General features: G+C 35.9%; 1 protein-coding gene across 1 annotated transcript in view; it reads right to left on the bottom strand.

The window, feature by feature from the left end:
• Positions 1-16,488, bottom strand: part of ATRNL1 (attractin like 1) — a gene marked incomplete at both ends in the record, with an annotated part of 484,917 nt that overhangs the window by 302,380 nt on the left and 166,049 nt on the right. The window contains one exon of the mRNA XM_080348357.1: positions 10,816-10,868. Within this exon, the coding sequence (XP_080204483.1) occupies positions 10,816-10,868 (53 nt within the window). The remainder of the gene's footprint in view (positions 1-10,815; positions 10,869-16,488) is intronic.

Below are 16,488 nucleotides of genomic sequence, written 5' to 3'. Positions count from 1 at the left end.
ATTGGAACACAAGTTGTTCCACTTAAATTTGAGAAGAAACTTCTTCTCAGTGAGGGTAACAGACACTGGAACAGGCTGCCCAGGGGGGTTGTAGAGTCTTCTACTCTGGAGATATTCAAAACCCACTTGGACACTTTCCTGTGTAACCTCATCTAGGTGTTCCTGCTCTGGCAGGGAGATTGGACTGGATGATCTTTCAAGGTCCCTTCCATTTCCTAACATTCTGTGATTCTCTTTAATTACCATTCCTAGTGCCATGAACGGCTCTAACACTTGAGAATCTGTCTAGCTATAGTTTCCACAAAGCCATCCAGAAGTGGTACCTATTTCTACTCAATAAGAGTAGAATTCTAAAATTCTAATTTAATTGATGAGGAGGAAAAAAAAAAAAAAAAAAAAGTGAGATTTTTGCCCTTTAAAGATTTTTATGTCCACATTTTGCATAGTATGTTATTTTTCCATATATATTCTGATGGATGTGGCATTTCCTTAAGGGGGTAACACAGTAAAGCATATTTATTTACTCATAACATAACAGACAAAGAGATATATATTATAGATATAGATATATTACTTCTCTACCAATGTATCTTCCTACTCCTTGACAGATACATTTTTCAAATTTTCCTTAATGTCTTGTTTGCCAATGTATCTATTTTGCTAATGTATACTCCCGCTTTTTGACCTCACACAATCTGCTCTTCCATTTTATATCAGCATTACCCTTTGTATCAAGTGACTAGCAAATTATATTTTGCTGTCAATAGGTTATATTTCTGGAACATAGTTTAAAGCAAAATTCACAAGCTAAGAAAAAAATGACAATTAATTAATATCAAGGACTCATGGACTACTTAACAATATGCTGAAACTGAGCTGAATTAGCCCATCAGAAAGCTGAACTTGAAAATACCCACATTTAACTTAAGATTTCCTAAAGTTTATATAATCTAAGGTTTTATCATCATCCTGAGATATAAATGACCCTCAATTTATTTAAACAATCTTACAGAGTCTCTCACTCAAATACTCTGCAAAAGCTTCACAAAACTAATTCTGAAGCTGAAAACACTACAGACAACTCTTCGCTCCTACAAATACCTGTGCTAAGATTAGGTGGCTCAGGACCCAAGACACCAGAATTGTGTATCTTACAATTACAAGACAGCTGTGTTAGGTGTTCAGCCTGTATCAACAGAAGAAGCTGAACTATCCTCAAGTGCTTCATATTTGCCAGTGGAGAAAAGTACCCCAGCCGACATGGAATAGTTTGTCTAAGAACTCCCAGTCAAAGGAAATAACACAAATTCTCCCACAAACCATAAGTCATTTATTTACAAAATAAAAAAAATGCAAACTGACTTCAGTTTTGTTTTCCCATTCAATTGGTTCAATATTTCACTACCGATCTTTCCTTGAATTCCTACTGATCAAGAATTCTCTCTTTTCCCTTGGAAGCCAGCAAGGGAGGCAAAGAAACTCTAAAGCCACCACAAAGGTTTTCCCTTCACTGTCAGAAGGTAAAGGGACACTGATGGATCCTTTCCTATTCCATCTGCTTCTTACAGCTCCAGTCTTGGGGAGGTCTAAGGCCTCCCAGGGGTTTGAAGAGTGGCAGCTCCTGTCTTTGTGGACATGTTAGGGAAACAAACACATCCACAGCACATTGTATACACAGCACAAGGATTCAAAAAGTACTCATTCCTATGAACCCCAGCTTAAAGTACGAACAAAATATTAATAAAATATAGTATATATGTAAATATCTGCATCAGTTTCCTTCTCATTTAAAAAAATGCTTCACATATAAGCGAGAGTCCCCTATAAAGCAAAGTATTTCTTGCGAATGAGTTCTCCTAGTCATTGAATATCTCTCATTCTTCCTTGTCCATGTTTTCAAAATTTATACTTCTATAAATAACCATACTTTATACTGTTTTATATTTTATACTAACAGGTATTTTACTGTCAGATGACATATTTGCGAAATAAATAATAATATAAAAATAATTATGGGATCTGCAGAACAGTCTGTCAGGTGATGAAGGCCTCTAATTCAGACTCCTATTTGCATATATTATAATGTATGTTTATTATTCTCTTCTCCTTCAGAATTAAAAAGCTAGTTTGTCCAGGGTAGTAAATACATACATGAACACATTCTCCAATTCACAGTAAAGTCTGAAAATTATTGGCAGCAAAATTGTTTCTTCAGCCTGCCCAGGAAAGCTGCAAGCCAACCTGGCATTTGGCAAATGAGTTCACAAGAGCCTGGGGTTAGATCATTATACTTTATTAGGAGCTTCAGATTCTTGGTGTGGTTATTGCTTTAATTCTCTGGAAGGCAACAATTGGTTTGTGGTTATTTTAGCTCACGGCAAAGACTCTTTTGTCTGTTGTTCTTTATAGGTTCTGAGTTGGTGGGTTTGTTGAGATTAATCTTTTCTCAAACCATTCTAGAATTGTCTGATTCAAACTATAATCTGTTCCACTAGGCTCTTTAAACGCTAACATTTCTTTCTAAATAGAATTTATTTGTATAAGCCCATATATTCAAAAGACAGTGCGAGTCATTATTTCTACCCTATTTATAAATAATAAAAATTGTTTCAGTCTGTATCAAAGTCAATCAGTGTTAGATATAATTGGTGGAACTCATTATTTTATAATAATTCAAGCATGACAGTTTTACAGTTACAATATGTATTTAGCTCAAATTAATGCTGTCCCAAAAGGAAACATGAATTTTACAAATCAGTAACAAAGCATCTATCTGCTGGTATACATCTCACAGCTCAACTAAAACAAACACCTTTTCAATAGCTAAAATGTATTGTTTACGCCCTTTAAGCTTCAACATAATTTTTAAATATCTGGAAAATCTCTGCTAATACTTTTATTAAAAGTGTTACTTGCTATTCATCTTCTAAAATACTCTCCTTGGAATGTTCTTGAGTTTAATTTTTGTCTAAGAATAGCAAGTCTGCCACCTAGTGCTTTATGGTCACCTCTAATACATGTTTCAGTGTTGATTTTTTGTTTTGGTTTTATTTTTAGCAAAAATGTCATGCTCTAAGTCCATGAATGCATACATTAATACATGCATGTTTGCCGACAGAGAGAGTACTTAAAAAAAACATTGTATCCTCTTGCTGAGAGGTTGTATTGCATGTTTCAACAGCTATTAGACCATACATGCATTTCTTGACTAGTGTAAAATCCTCTTGTAACTGTGCTCTATCTGCTGTGAGATCTCATGGGTACAAGTGGAAAAGACAACATCTGTAATTCCTTTAATTTAAAATATACATATATATATATATATATACACACATATATATATATATACACATATATATATATATACACACCATGTCAGTGTAGTATGGGAAATAGTAGGGAAGTCAATCTTTTTTTGTCCCAGTGCATACAGAGTTCCCAATTCAGGGAGGAGGCCACCACAGTACGATGGTACCACTGACAACAGGCAAACATTGCAATAGGCTGTGAACTAAACCCTGCTGAAATCACCTGCTTGGCACCTAGGGGCAACAACTCTATGGGAGCAGCAAAATAGTAGTGACATCCCACATGGAGGACAAAAGCTGGAGAATTATGAGGAAAACCGATTATAGCAGATTCTCTTCAACAACAACAACAAAAATATCCAAGCAGCAGGGCTGAAGTAGCCCCAGAAGTGATTTATGGCAGATTCCAGTGTGCCACTCACAAACTCACAGCAACCAGAGCAAAGTGTTATTCCAGAGCCAGCACCCATCAACCTCTAGAACAATTCCCTTCAGGGAGGTCACTTATGTCCGATTATGTCCGCTCTTCTGTGAGGATAACGATGCCCCTTCATCCTGCTGGATTATTGCAAGGCAATAGATCACAAGAGAAAATTTGGCAGAGTATTTACAGAGATTTCTTTTATTGGTTTTAATTCCTTCTTTTTCATGAAATTATAACATTAGCAATATAACAACAGTTACTGAAAACTGGTTTATATCATAACTTTGATGAAGAATATTCCTAGAAAAAAAGCAAAACTATATATGTCCAAATTATAAGGAAACACCAGGTAGAATGAACTATCAGACAACATCAATAGGTCAGATTAAGCCTAAACTGTATTTTGACAACATAAATAAGGATATATTATCTGACACTTTTGCTCTGAGGCAGTATTGAACCAATGTCTCTACAAAGTGGTTAGAGGTACTACGTTGTCATAAATTATCTACTTTTAATCTGTCCAGTATTAAATCATCTTTCTGGTTGAGTATTGCTGCAGACAAACAAAAGGTCAGAAAGGAAAAATACAAAGTAACACCTTTAAAGGAGTACCAGAGCCTTTAGTCCAAAGCCCAGACATCAAAAGGTAATTAAGACTTCTTAATTTTTATCAGGCAATTTTTTATCAGATGAATTTTAAATAAATCTGATACAAGAAATTAGTGTTTGTTTTTGTTTCAGGTGCCATAAATATTGCATAAAATGTAACTTAAAGGTTTAGAATTATAATAAAAAATTACTATAAGAAATGGTAAGGATTATAGGTAAGGACTAGAACTTCCCTTTACTTTGTCCTTTTTTGAAGATCTGGTGTGTCAGTAGTAATGGGGCTAATGCAGCCCCAGGACTGGACTAGAATCCTTACAAGGTTCTGCAACTAGAAGCAAAATTACCTCTTCCTCAGCTCCTTGCACAGATACCAGATATTATCTTGAGATATCAGATATTATCTTGAGTCTCATCACTGAATGTACATTTCATGCTTCCTTACCAATTTTGGATATGAAAGTATCATTCTTCATCTTCACGAGTTGCTGACATACTGAGAGAATTGCTTATTGCTACCCTTTCTGTATGTATGCCAACAAAATAAGCAATAGTGTTATGACTTATAATGATTTTTATGGCTCAGAGTTTAGAATGGGATGGTAACGCCATAAACCAATTACTGAACTCACTCCCCAAGAAAGTTGCTGCAAAATATTTAGTAGCTCACATATGCAGTATACTTAAGTAGAGGAAAAACAAAACAAAACATACCTCCCCCCCTCCAAAAAAAAACCACCCTAATTAAATTTATCCAAAGACAATTAAAAAAAATAGGAATATTATTTTCCTACTAGTCAAAATATTGGATTTTTTCAACGTAAACCTCTGAGAACAATGCTTTCTCTGGCTTTCCATTTCCTTCCTCTATGCCCACAAGGTTGACCAGAAATGTTCAGTGGTGCTGGTGTTTTGTAATACACCTGACCCTTAAGACTTCTCCAGACGGGTGCACCACCTTCCTTTTTTGCATGCTTCATCTTAGACAACATTTGAAATAGTGGCTGATGAGTCACTGATGAGGCCATCCACAAAAGACATTTCATATAACATTGAGGTGAGAGAAAGATTAGAAAGAAGGAAACACAGTGAACCTAGGAAAACAGTTAAAATATGCACATTCTTTCAGTCTCTCTTATGTACAGACATTTGTGCCTCCTTTTTTTTAAAGGCTGTAAATCCAACAAATACCTCCATCAGCGGCATATATTCTTGTGAAGATGTGGAATAAATGATCGATAAATTGGCTTTTTACTTCTACAAAAAGCTATGAATCATTCAGCCCCTCCATGTTTTAACTGTTTGTAAATGACCCACCCCTCCCAACCTCTGTTTATTCCTTGATTCTCTAATCCTTCTCAAAGGTCACGATCTACTGATCTCTAACAAATTTAAAAGCGGGCTTGCTCTACAGCACAGTAAACTCTACAGTATACCCTGGATACATTAATGCACTTCTGAATGCAAAAGACAAGCTTCTGCTTTTCTGAGTTCACAGATTGCCACAGACCCACTAAACTGTCTGTCCAACCCAAAGATAAGCACCAGATCAATCAAAATTCCTAATTTATTGCAATTTTACTGCAGTATTACTGCATTCTTGCTTTGCTGAGAAAATCTTCTTGAATGTATGAAAGTTTCATACTCTTAAGTGTGCCGCCATGTAACCCACTACCACTGTCTCTTTTACAAGAGCAACCAATTTGCAGAATCAAATGGACAAGCTACTTGTTCGTTGTTGATGGTAGTACCCAGAAATCAGAAAAAAATGCTTCTAAACATTTTTTAAAGTGTAAAAGTGGATAAGAAACTAAGGTATGTAAATCTATGTACATTTTTTCAACTACGTTTTCTTAGTTGGCTCCTAGACTGGTCTTACTATAGCTACAAATTCTCTTGGTGGAACGGGTAACTCTTGAGAGCTCAACACATCTGGACATTCTAAATACTATGTGAGCAAACAATACAATTTACACTCACAGTACTGATTTGTTGTAAGCTTTTACATTTCTGCATGTAGTAGTATTAGAATATACCAGTTGTACTTCTCATTTGAAATGTAGCATTGGAACGATGACACTCAAAGTAATGTACATGAAACAGACATTTCGGAAAGTTTTTGACCTTGGAAATATGGATATCTAGAAGAGGCTTATGAAGAAGAGTATCACATCCTTTCAAAACAAGTCATTGTTAGCAAGCCTGAAATCCACCCTCTGTATAGTAACATATCAGGAATTATAAATGGAAACTTTTTTCTCTAGAACAATGGTTTAACTATTTTTCAAATTTATGATTTAAACTTTGTGTCTGTACGTAACCCAGGTCAGAATCACAGAAGTGGCATTTGTCCCAGCAATTCTTCCCAATCAGTCTAAAACCATCTGGTTTTGCTGCACCCAGGAGCACTGATTCTGACAACAATGTATTTCTAATGTTGATGTGCAAAGAACTAATCCAGCAATTCGGATTCATACTTTGCTATCTAGGTGTCACCATTATGCATCACACTGGCCGAGATACCGAAGAACAATAACAACAAGACGTATGAATGTAACATGACAAAGCATTCTATTTATGGTTTGTGTACATGCATAAGTCAGCTGCACAACCATCTCTGGCCTCCAATCAGAATTCATTTATATAGATTGATCATTCAAAGAAAGATTGTCTTCTAACAGAAAGGCCTAGTGATATAGAGCCTCTCTCCCAGAAACAGAGAGATACAATCCAGAAGCAGACTTGCACTCAACCTACAAAAATATTTACATAGACAAAACTATGGCTTTTACATTCATGAAGCTTTCTTTTGTATTCATATTCTTTTTTTATTTCATACAAGAAATCTTTGATAAAACTTCCTCTGATATTCCTAAACAACGGCATGCCAAAGGCTTTTGGCTCAAGAAATCCTTCCTCTTAAAAAGTTCCTGAGCTGCGTATCGTTGGATCTAAATAAATAAATATCACTGCATGTTTGCCTGTTTTCTATATTCTTCCCCGGCAATTCATTTTCAGCCACTACTAACAGCAGGGTACAAGAATAGATAGACCATCATGCAGCTGCTCAGGCATTCTTATACATTCAATATTTTTCTGACTTCTATATCTGTGAGGCTTGTTCTCATTCTCTTACTCTCAGAGAAGCTGGTTCTCTCTGGTTTGCTTTTTCTATCATACAGTGAAGTCATGAAGAATTAAATGTAAATAATTTTAATAGAAGCAATGGGCAACAACTGTCACACGATAATCATACACTATTGCATGTCCCATCTACTATGCATTTTCTACTCTACTTTTATGAAGTTTTGATAAGTAGAAGAACTGCTCATGTCCAGCGCTGCAATTTTTTGAAATGCCATATTAGACTGAAATCTGATGTTTTAACAAACTGATCCTGTTACCTCTAGGATTTGCTGGCTTTGCTACTACCTGTGTTTATCCTTTTGGCATAGTACCTGTATTCACATTAAGTTCCTGCAATGTTTCAGCATCTTACTCATTATCATTCTTTTTGATCATGCTACACATATCTGTAATTTTCCTGTGTTTTTATTCGTGTTCAGATTACTTCTCCAATCACAACACAATCCATGTACAGCATTAATATTCTGCTTACTCTCCTACATCACTATGAAAGGAAACAAATAAGGAAGAAACTAAAACAACCTGTGCTATCCCAGGATCTAACTCTATTAAGTTTAGAGTTTACTTACTACTTTAAACAATCTATTGATGTTAATATAGGATCTACATCAACAGTCTGTTACCCCTTCCTATGTCGAGAATAGCAAGAGGGAGGAGAGGACTAGGTAAAGACCAGATAAGATGGGCAGAGAGCCGAAAGACATTAGAACAGCTGAACTTTTATAGTGCAGTGGGCATTCACAATATCACAAGTTGCGGAAAGTTCCTCTAAGGCAACAAGTACTCTCAGTCTACATCCTGCTGTTAAGGAGAAATTGAGGTCACCCAATATCAGACAAAAGTTACCCATATGCTCAGGATTGAATTCTAAGGTTTTGGCTTAGAAAAGCATTCCAATTTAGGATAGTATTTGTTGCCAGTGGAGGTGGGAAGGATTCAATTTGAAACTTAAAACTGGTCATTGTGAAGATGGCTAAGCTCAAGCATGTGACTAAAAGCTTTCCTGAAGAAAATCCCAACCAAATTACAACTTGTGTTCCCATTTTGTTACCATTCACTGAATTTTATTCTAAATGTTATAAACAAATACACCCAGAATTTTTCTTTTTCTTAAATTTCTGCTGCTCATAATTATATAAAATTTCTTTTTCCTCAGTGTTTTCCTTCCTCCTGAGGAACAACTATTCCTGTGCTGTACAAAAATAAGAATATTCTTCACTTCAAAGAGAACCAAACCAGCAATATAAGTGTCAAAGGAGAAAGTTTCTTAAAGAGTAGTGAAATAAGCAGAGAAAAATACCATTCAAATGCCTGTCCTGTACAAACTGAAACATTCTTATACAGTCCATTGTAAGGCTATATTTTAAAATACTTACACAGATGATAAATAGGAGCATGTCTATGACATATCAATATTTTAATACATGATTTAGCAGGTAATGAACAGTGCTGATAAGCTATTGTCATTGAAATCTTAGGTCAGTTATCCACAAATTTAAAAATTATTTCCCATTATGATGCATCAGCCACTAAATGTAGAAAATACAGAATTTCACAATGTTAAATTAGCACTGGCTCCTTATTACCTCCAGGTAAAATAACTCCAAAAATCATTTATATGTGTTGTTTTAAATGATTGAAAGTATTAAAAGAAAATTTATCATTCCAGAATAACAAGATCTTTAAAATATTTTGAAATGTGAGAGAAGACAAATAATAGAAGTGAGTTAAAGGTGAAAGGGTATCTTGAATACAGTAAAGTTTGTCTCCAACGTGATTTATAGACCCAACCTGCAACATGATAGCAACCAAATAAGGTTTTTCATGGAGGTGCCTGAGGTCTACAAATCTCATCACCGTCATTACTCTTCCAACTCTTAAGTGTAATAATATTTATTTATAAAGAACAAGTCAGTTGTTAATAATATGCATATCCAAAATAGTCTATAGAGCACTTTTTTCATAGTATGAATTTCTTATATATTCATTATCTAGTTCTAGGTCTACAAAATGTATAAAATGCATAGATACAAAAACTCATTCTTCCAAATTCTGACATTTGTTTTGAAATAATGAAAATTTCTCATGCGACAGACAACAAATGGAATTGAATATATTTGATTAACAGTGTCTTTAGAAGATAGTTTTAGATAGTATTTTCAAATTGGTCTCTTTTATGTAAACTGTCAACAATGTTAACAGTCTCTTCAAAATACAATATTTAATCATTATCTTCACGTTTAAGGAGCGGAAAAAAAAAACAAACAACACTGACACCAAATTTCTTTAATAACTGGAAAGAGGAATAAATGTTTCAGGCCCAAGGATATGTCAGCATCTGTAATGTAGTACGTGTCAATTTTGTTCCACAAAACATACCTTGCAGATGCAGACAATTTAAGGTAGAAAAGAAACATTAGCAAAAAAAAGAAACATTTGTTTCTTAGGTAAACGATGCCTTAAGGAGACTCTAAAACAAAGCTTTTGTGTGCATTCTAAAATGAAACGCTAAAAACCAAGGCCAAAGATCAGAATGGATGCTATAAGTATATTCAGATATATGCATTTATGTAAATTTAAGTTTGAGGTAGGGATGATGTTAGGAAACAATAGACAAATGGATCCAATTGCCTGACATTGAGCAGGTATGTACAAAAGTTAAGAGTTCTCCACCATCACATGCACTTCTATGATGATTAAAATTACTACTTAACATCAACATTGGCACAGTAAAATTGGCAGAGTTCACTAAGGGATTTCTGCACATGGGTAATAAGCATTCTCATCCCTTCAGGTCTTTCACTATGGCTATCAAAAATGTAATGCTTTAAAATAAATTTACCAGAGGCACCTTTTCTATAACAAAAAGAACATGTAGACAACACACAGTATCATTTTACGACACTCAAGAGAGCAGCTGTGTATGGTGTCCCCGGGAGGCAGACCGGCTAAATCACTCCGTCCCCATAGGCTGCTGTTCAGCCTCTTTGTATTTCCCTACCACAAATTCTGTCTTTTAAACAATAACACAATTACTTATTCCTTTTGTCCACATATGTTGAGATACAGAGAACATCCCAATGGCTTGGTCAGTCCCTCTAATGCAGACATAAGGAATCAACTTTTAGTAGACTTTAATTTGCATTCTTGTGGACAAATTAACAAACAGAGAATCCCAGTAGGGCTTTTTATTTTTCAGTCAAAATACCAATATGCCCGGCTTCAGGAGATCTTAAGAAAAATATTTTGGTTTTCCAAGGAAATTAAATTATCACATAATATGTAAACAGCTTTTAAGTACTGAACATTAAAACCATAGGTACTCACAGTAGCATGTTCCCCTAAGCGGATTTCCAAGATACCTATTTTCAGAGTCACAGCTGCAGGGGGAGAAAGAAAGACAAAATCAAACATTCCCATTAAACACAGTATAGTTTTAAGAAAAATGCAGCCAGAATATTTATTCCAAATAGCATGAGTTTCATTAACAGTCACACAAATACATGAAAATATAAAGTATTTTATATGGTTCTTAATTAGGATGTGCCACTATCAGAGGCACCTCTCCTTATAAATGAAACCCAGAGTGACTTGAGCTGTTGAACAAGGAATTTCAGTCATGTGTGTAAAGTCGCTGCCTACTGTAGGACTTGTGGCAGGTTGTAGGTCTCCATTACTGAACAACAGAGAGACAGGCAGGGAGACCAAGCACTGGTTCTCTCGTTCTGCAGGTCACCTCAGCAATAGCTGTCTCCCTGGGTGGGTTTTGATCTGGCGCTCTCCAAGACAACAGCTAATCATCAGGATGATCATCCATCTATTGACTGCAGAAAACATTCCCAAATACATCTTCCTCCAACATGCAGAATTCTAAAATGATACAAGACCAGGCTGTGCACACTCAGACAGCTTCCACATCTTCATGCCATTGCTTCAGCAACAGAACATACACTCTTCATTTTTTAGCCACACACACACCACTAGTGGGCTGCAAAACAGCCTTCATACTATCTCCAACTGTTTAAATGAAAAAAAAAAGACCTCAACAACAACAGAAAAACCAAAACCCCCAAAATACTCCTAAACATAAAATAACGATTACATTTTCACAGCACCAGAGGACCTCGAGATGACCCAAAGCCACCCTGTCTCCTCTAGAAAGACACATCCTAAGCTGTGTGGCTTCAGCTAGACCATGGGAACTGGCTCTGGGGACACAAATTGCAGCCATATACGTAGCTCTGTAAGCACAGCAGTGTCTCAGCTACTCAACTTCAACAAAGAGAAGCAGTTGCCTCTGAACGTCTAAGGCACCAGGTGAAATTTAGTCTAAATACAATGTATTGTTGCTGCTGATGTGTGCATGATAAGAGCCAGAGAAATATCTTAGTTATTTTCATATACATTAAATATTCTACAGAACTTCGCAGTGATCAAATTGAGTTATATAATATTCCCCTAAAAAAGCCAAGTACCTTAATAGAAAATTATTATTATTATGCTTTCAGTTTTCTTGGCTATTCCACAGAAGTCTTTGGCAAGATTATAATTTCCTATTAAATATAGAGAATAATTCATAAAACAAAGAGAAAGTTTAGCACTGCCTATTAAATTCCATATAAATATTTTTCCCAGTGGACACTTGGATCATTCAATAGCTTGGACCACCTTTCCGTTACTTCTTTCTTAGAAACTTAAATTGCAAGGGGATTTTTTGGTGTTATTTTATTTGTAAGTATCATTTAAAAAAACCTTTTAACTTGCATGTCATATCATCTAATAAGTGGCAGACTACAGAATGTTTGTATTTCTGTTGGTCTCTTCTATAGTTACCAATGATAGTCTCCTTTCTCACTCCTGCTCTTTAAAGGGTCAGCTAAACAGAAATTCAACTGTTTTTTTCATATAGAAAGCTTTTGTTTAAACTCAAGAAACCAAAAAACCATATGCTTCAAGTTTAAGTGCAGCACACAACTCATGGTCCTGACCACACAGACACTCTTGCCCTACCATCCTTTCCACAAAATTTAGAGAAGAGGGGTTGATGCTGAAATATCTCTTGCATGCACTTGGAAAGAAGAAAATAATCTCAAATAATAATTTTGGTCTATCTGACATCCTTTCTTCTAAACATCACAAAATAACTAAATTATTGAAAGAGCAGCTCACTACTTAAACAGATTACCCTCGTACAAAATAGACTCGTGTCTGAAAGTGTCTTTAGGTTGACAAGTCTGAAGAAAGAGTTAAGGGAAAAGGATCATTTTTGAATGAAGAGTTTAAAAGAATTTTCTTTTATTTCCTTGTAAGACTGTCAAACAAATGAGACAGTCTATCTTCTCACAAATTATAATAACATGACAGAGATTATTCTAAGAGAAATTTTTTCTTCTTTCTGAATTGTTTCAAAGGCAAAGTAGAATATTAAATGCAGGCAGTATTCAGAATATGCCGAGCTTTTATACCACAAGACAAAAACATTTTATACAAATAACTGTGTATTCAGAGTTTGAGGAAGAAGGCAAGAAACCTACCCTGCTGCTGACTGATAATAGCACTAATTTATGTATGACATGGAAGAGGAACATCCAACCACAAGCAAGAATAAGCTCTACAACATTCCATCAGGAGAGTAAAATTCTGCTGCAAACTCTTCCCAGCCACAGAACTCACCTGTGGTGATCTGACCCAGGGTCTAAAAGAAGCTTAGTTGGCCCCAACACAAAACAGAACTTTAAAATAACAGAAAAAAAATCCTGAAAATCTTTATGAAAAGGAAAGCTGCTTCCATACAGCTTCCTTACTCCATTCAGCCACCCTCCTAATCAGATGAAACCATCTCCCGTGGAGAGAGCAGCATCACATCTACCTTTCTGGTATTTACATTGTTACTTATATTACAGAAATAACACAAGAATACATAAAATAAAAATATGTATAAAATCTGTCGAATGCACCACAGGTTTCACCACTTAAAAGAACACACAAAAGAATACTTAATACAAAAATTACTAGGTACGGAATATTTTGCAATATGCAAGTATTCTTAAGTATTCATTCAAATCCAAATAATTACTAATTTCCTGTCAATTATAGAAGTGACCTTCAAGAATCTTGAAAAGAAAGAGGCAATGCAATTTTACAGCCATCCATTTCAGTTGTTTCAGCATAATGCATGATGAAATGATAAAATATGCATAACATAATAGAAAAAGAACAGTGAATTACACCACAGCAAAGTGTTTTGATATATTATCATATATATTATACTTTCTGTATTGGGAGCCCTGCAAAAAGACATTGAACTCAAGGAGCCAGTGATCTTGGGCAACACGTGTCTGATGTGCTGGTCCTTGTTCGTGAGGCTGGAGAAGCCCATCCAGAGCAGGAGCAGTCACTGCTGGGAAGGTGCTGGGAGGCCCCGTGCCAGCTCTTGTCACAGACAACCTTCCAGCTTGCCAGGGGGGAATATATGATTTTGCTTTGGCACAAGATAAAAGGCAGCACAGTATGGGAGGGAGGAGGAACCTCTCCACAGATGGGATGCACATAGCACATCAGGAGAAAATCCACACTGGGTCCACCCCATGCTGCATGGACATCAGGTTACCAGCAACCAAAGGGGCATAAGATTTACCTGCTGTTTGTATTCCTCTTTTTATTCCATCTTATCAGAACAGTTAGTTTACTATGCCATTTGTTGCCAGCCCTTATCAAGATACAGAAAGAACCCTGGACCACCACTCTTACGCTTCCTCCGTTCCCTGGTGCAGAACACGTTCATAATGTATATTAGGAACAGGATGAGGTGAAGTTCTTACTAGTTAGGGCAGCCTACTTTAATTCAAATGAAAGATGCTATTTAAACACTTAGTGGAGTGAAAAGATGAAACTAATAGGATTAGGAATACATCTAAGATTATTCACATGAGCATGTAGGCTAGCTTCTGAATAAATTTAGTTTTAACTTTTAATCCTATCCTATTTCATTAAGTATATGTATTGCTCTGCATTAGTCACTAATTATACTTCCAATTACAAAATTTTCTATTTGCTGAATTATTTCCTTATGAGTTTTACTCATTGTAGTAATTTTTGTACCTTTTCCAAAAGCCAGCACACATTAGACCATATGTGAAGCATAATATATGCCTCATATCTGTGAAATGGGAGCTACACTCATTATTTTATGTGCCATAGGGCTATGATCATTTGCTTTAAGTGGTAATAATGAATGAGCAGTTCCACTCTGGCATGTCTCCAAAGACACAGCTCCCATTTACAAGGACAAATGGAGGAAGGCTCTTACCAGGTTATGTATAACTTCTACAGCTTGTTCCAATACAAAAGTATTCAATTCATCAAGCTCACTGACCTGCTGATGGCCTGCTATTAGGAGTTATTCCCCAACCTCTCTCTCAATTATTCTTTCAAAACTGAACCACTTTCTTTTACTTTCTTTTTTTTCCCCCTCCCCATATTTCCTGGTAGTTCAAAATAAATAGTATGGACAAATGCATTAAAAAAAAATTATCATGTTTACGACCAAGTGATTGATAACTTCTGGCTTTCTCTTTAAATACCATAAATGTATCCAAGAGTATATGTTTAAATTAATATTCACAGGGGTTTTATTCAATGAATGGAAGCCTTTTTTGTAACACAGAGCCTACAAATAACCCTGCATTGAAGCTTAGCAACTTGTATGATCTTGTGCACAATATCTACATCTTCCAACCTAAAGAAAGCTAAGGAACTGGCAGAAGGGGAACATGTGTCTAATTGTCTTGTGCTTACTGGTATCTCCCTTAAGGAAGGATATACCTTCAAGCTCCTCACCTGAACTGTAAGAATATACCATCAACCTAGATCTACAGCTTTCTAGACTAGTGATTTGATCAGCTGGAAACCTTCTGGTAACAGTTCATGCAAGCTTTGATCATGAAGGTAGGATTTTCTGCTGTTCTGCTGCCACCACTAATTGGTAAACCTTTACTTTCAATTAAAAGTGAAGCAAAAAAAGAGAAACAGGGAAAGAGTAACCTAAGTAGATCTGGTGTTTCCTCTAGTTGAGTTTGTTTCTAGTGCCAAACTCTCAAGAAGACAAAAATGTATGTCAGACCACTCTAAAAGACAATATTTTATTCAACTGATTCCCTGCTGAGGCAACTGTATCTTGTTCTGGCCCAGGCGCAATGTTGCCAACTATACTGAGTAGAGATTTATGATCCTTATCTCACATTTTGTCCATCAGAATATGATATTAGTAATAGGTGCAAATTAAAACAGGCAACTTTCACAGAGTCTGGGGAAAAGCCGTGATCTTTCTGATCTGCAGCTGGTCGTAGACAGGTCAGGGATTTTGCTTGGGTTCTCCGCATTGCATCTACAAGAGGTTGCTGAAAAATAAAGACTAATGGCCTTAGCAGACTATTCTCGAGCCCTGAGCAGTGACTTGCCCCAGTTTTTAGATAAGTAATATCTTCTAGGATGACTGTTCAACTTTTACTCATCTTTTACTCTGTTCTAGCCTTTACATTTCGTTCTGTCCCCTGTGTAGCCAGTGGTCTGGGCTTTTCTGTCCTCCATCACTGATTCCTGCTTCTGATCTACTTCTTCCAGTTCTTGATCTTGTAGGACATTCCCGATACTACAGCTCTATGATGCTATGGGATTTTTGAATAGTGGAATACTATTTAAGATAATTTAGTTACCTGCAACACATCATAACCAAAGTTCAAACAGCTTTTGTAAAGCCAAATTTAAGGCTTCTCTAGTCATATAGTTAGTCCTGGGGCATCATAAGTGGACTATGAAGCATTACTACATACTACTACATATTACTACATCTCCAGCATTAAAAATATGCCCATGGTGCTATGACTACAGCTTTTACAGATACTTAAACACAGCTGACAAACCTTTAGTAATAACAGTGTAGTAACACAAGCTCAGCAGAGATTCACACAAGGGTATTAACCCTGCTTGTTGGGTACCCAT

The sequence above is a fragment of the Nesoenas mayeri genome (assembly GCF_963082525.1).
Source record: "Nesoenas mayeri genome assembly, chromosome: 7".
NCBI classification, from domain to species: domain Eukaryota; kingdom Metazoa; phylum Chordata; class Aves; order Columbiformes; family Columbidae; genus Nesoenas; species Nesoenas mayeri.
Note: the sequence above shows the minus strand (reverse complement) of the source record. Positions and strands in the feature narration are given on the sequence as shown.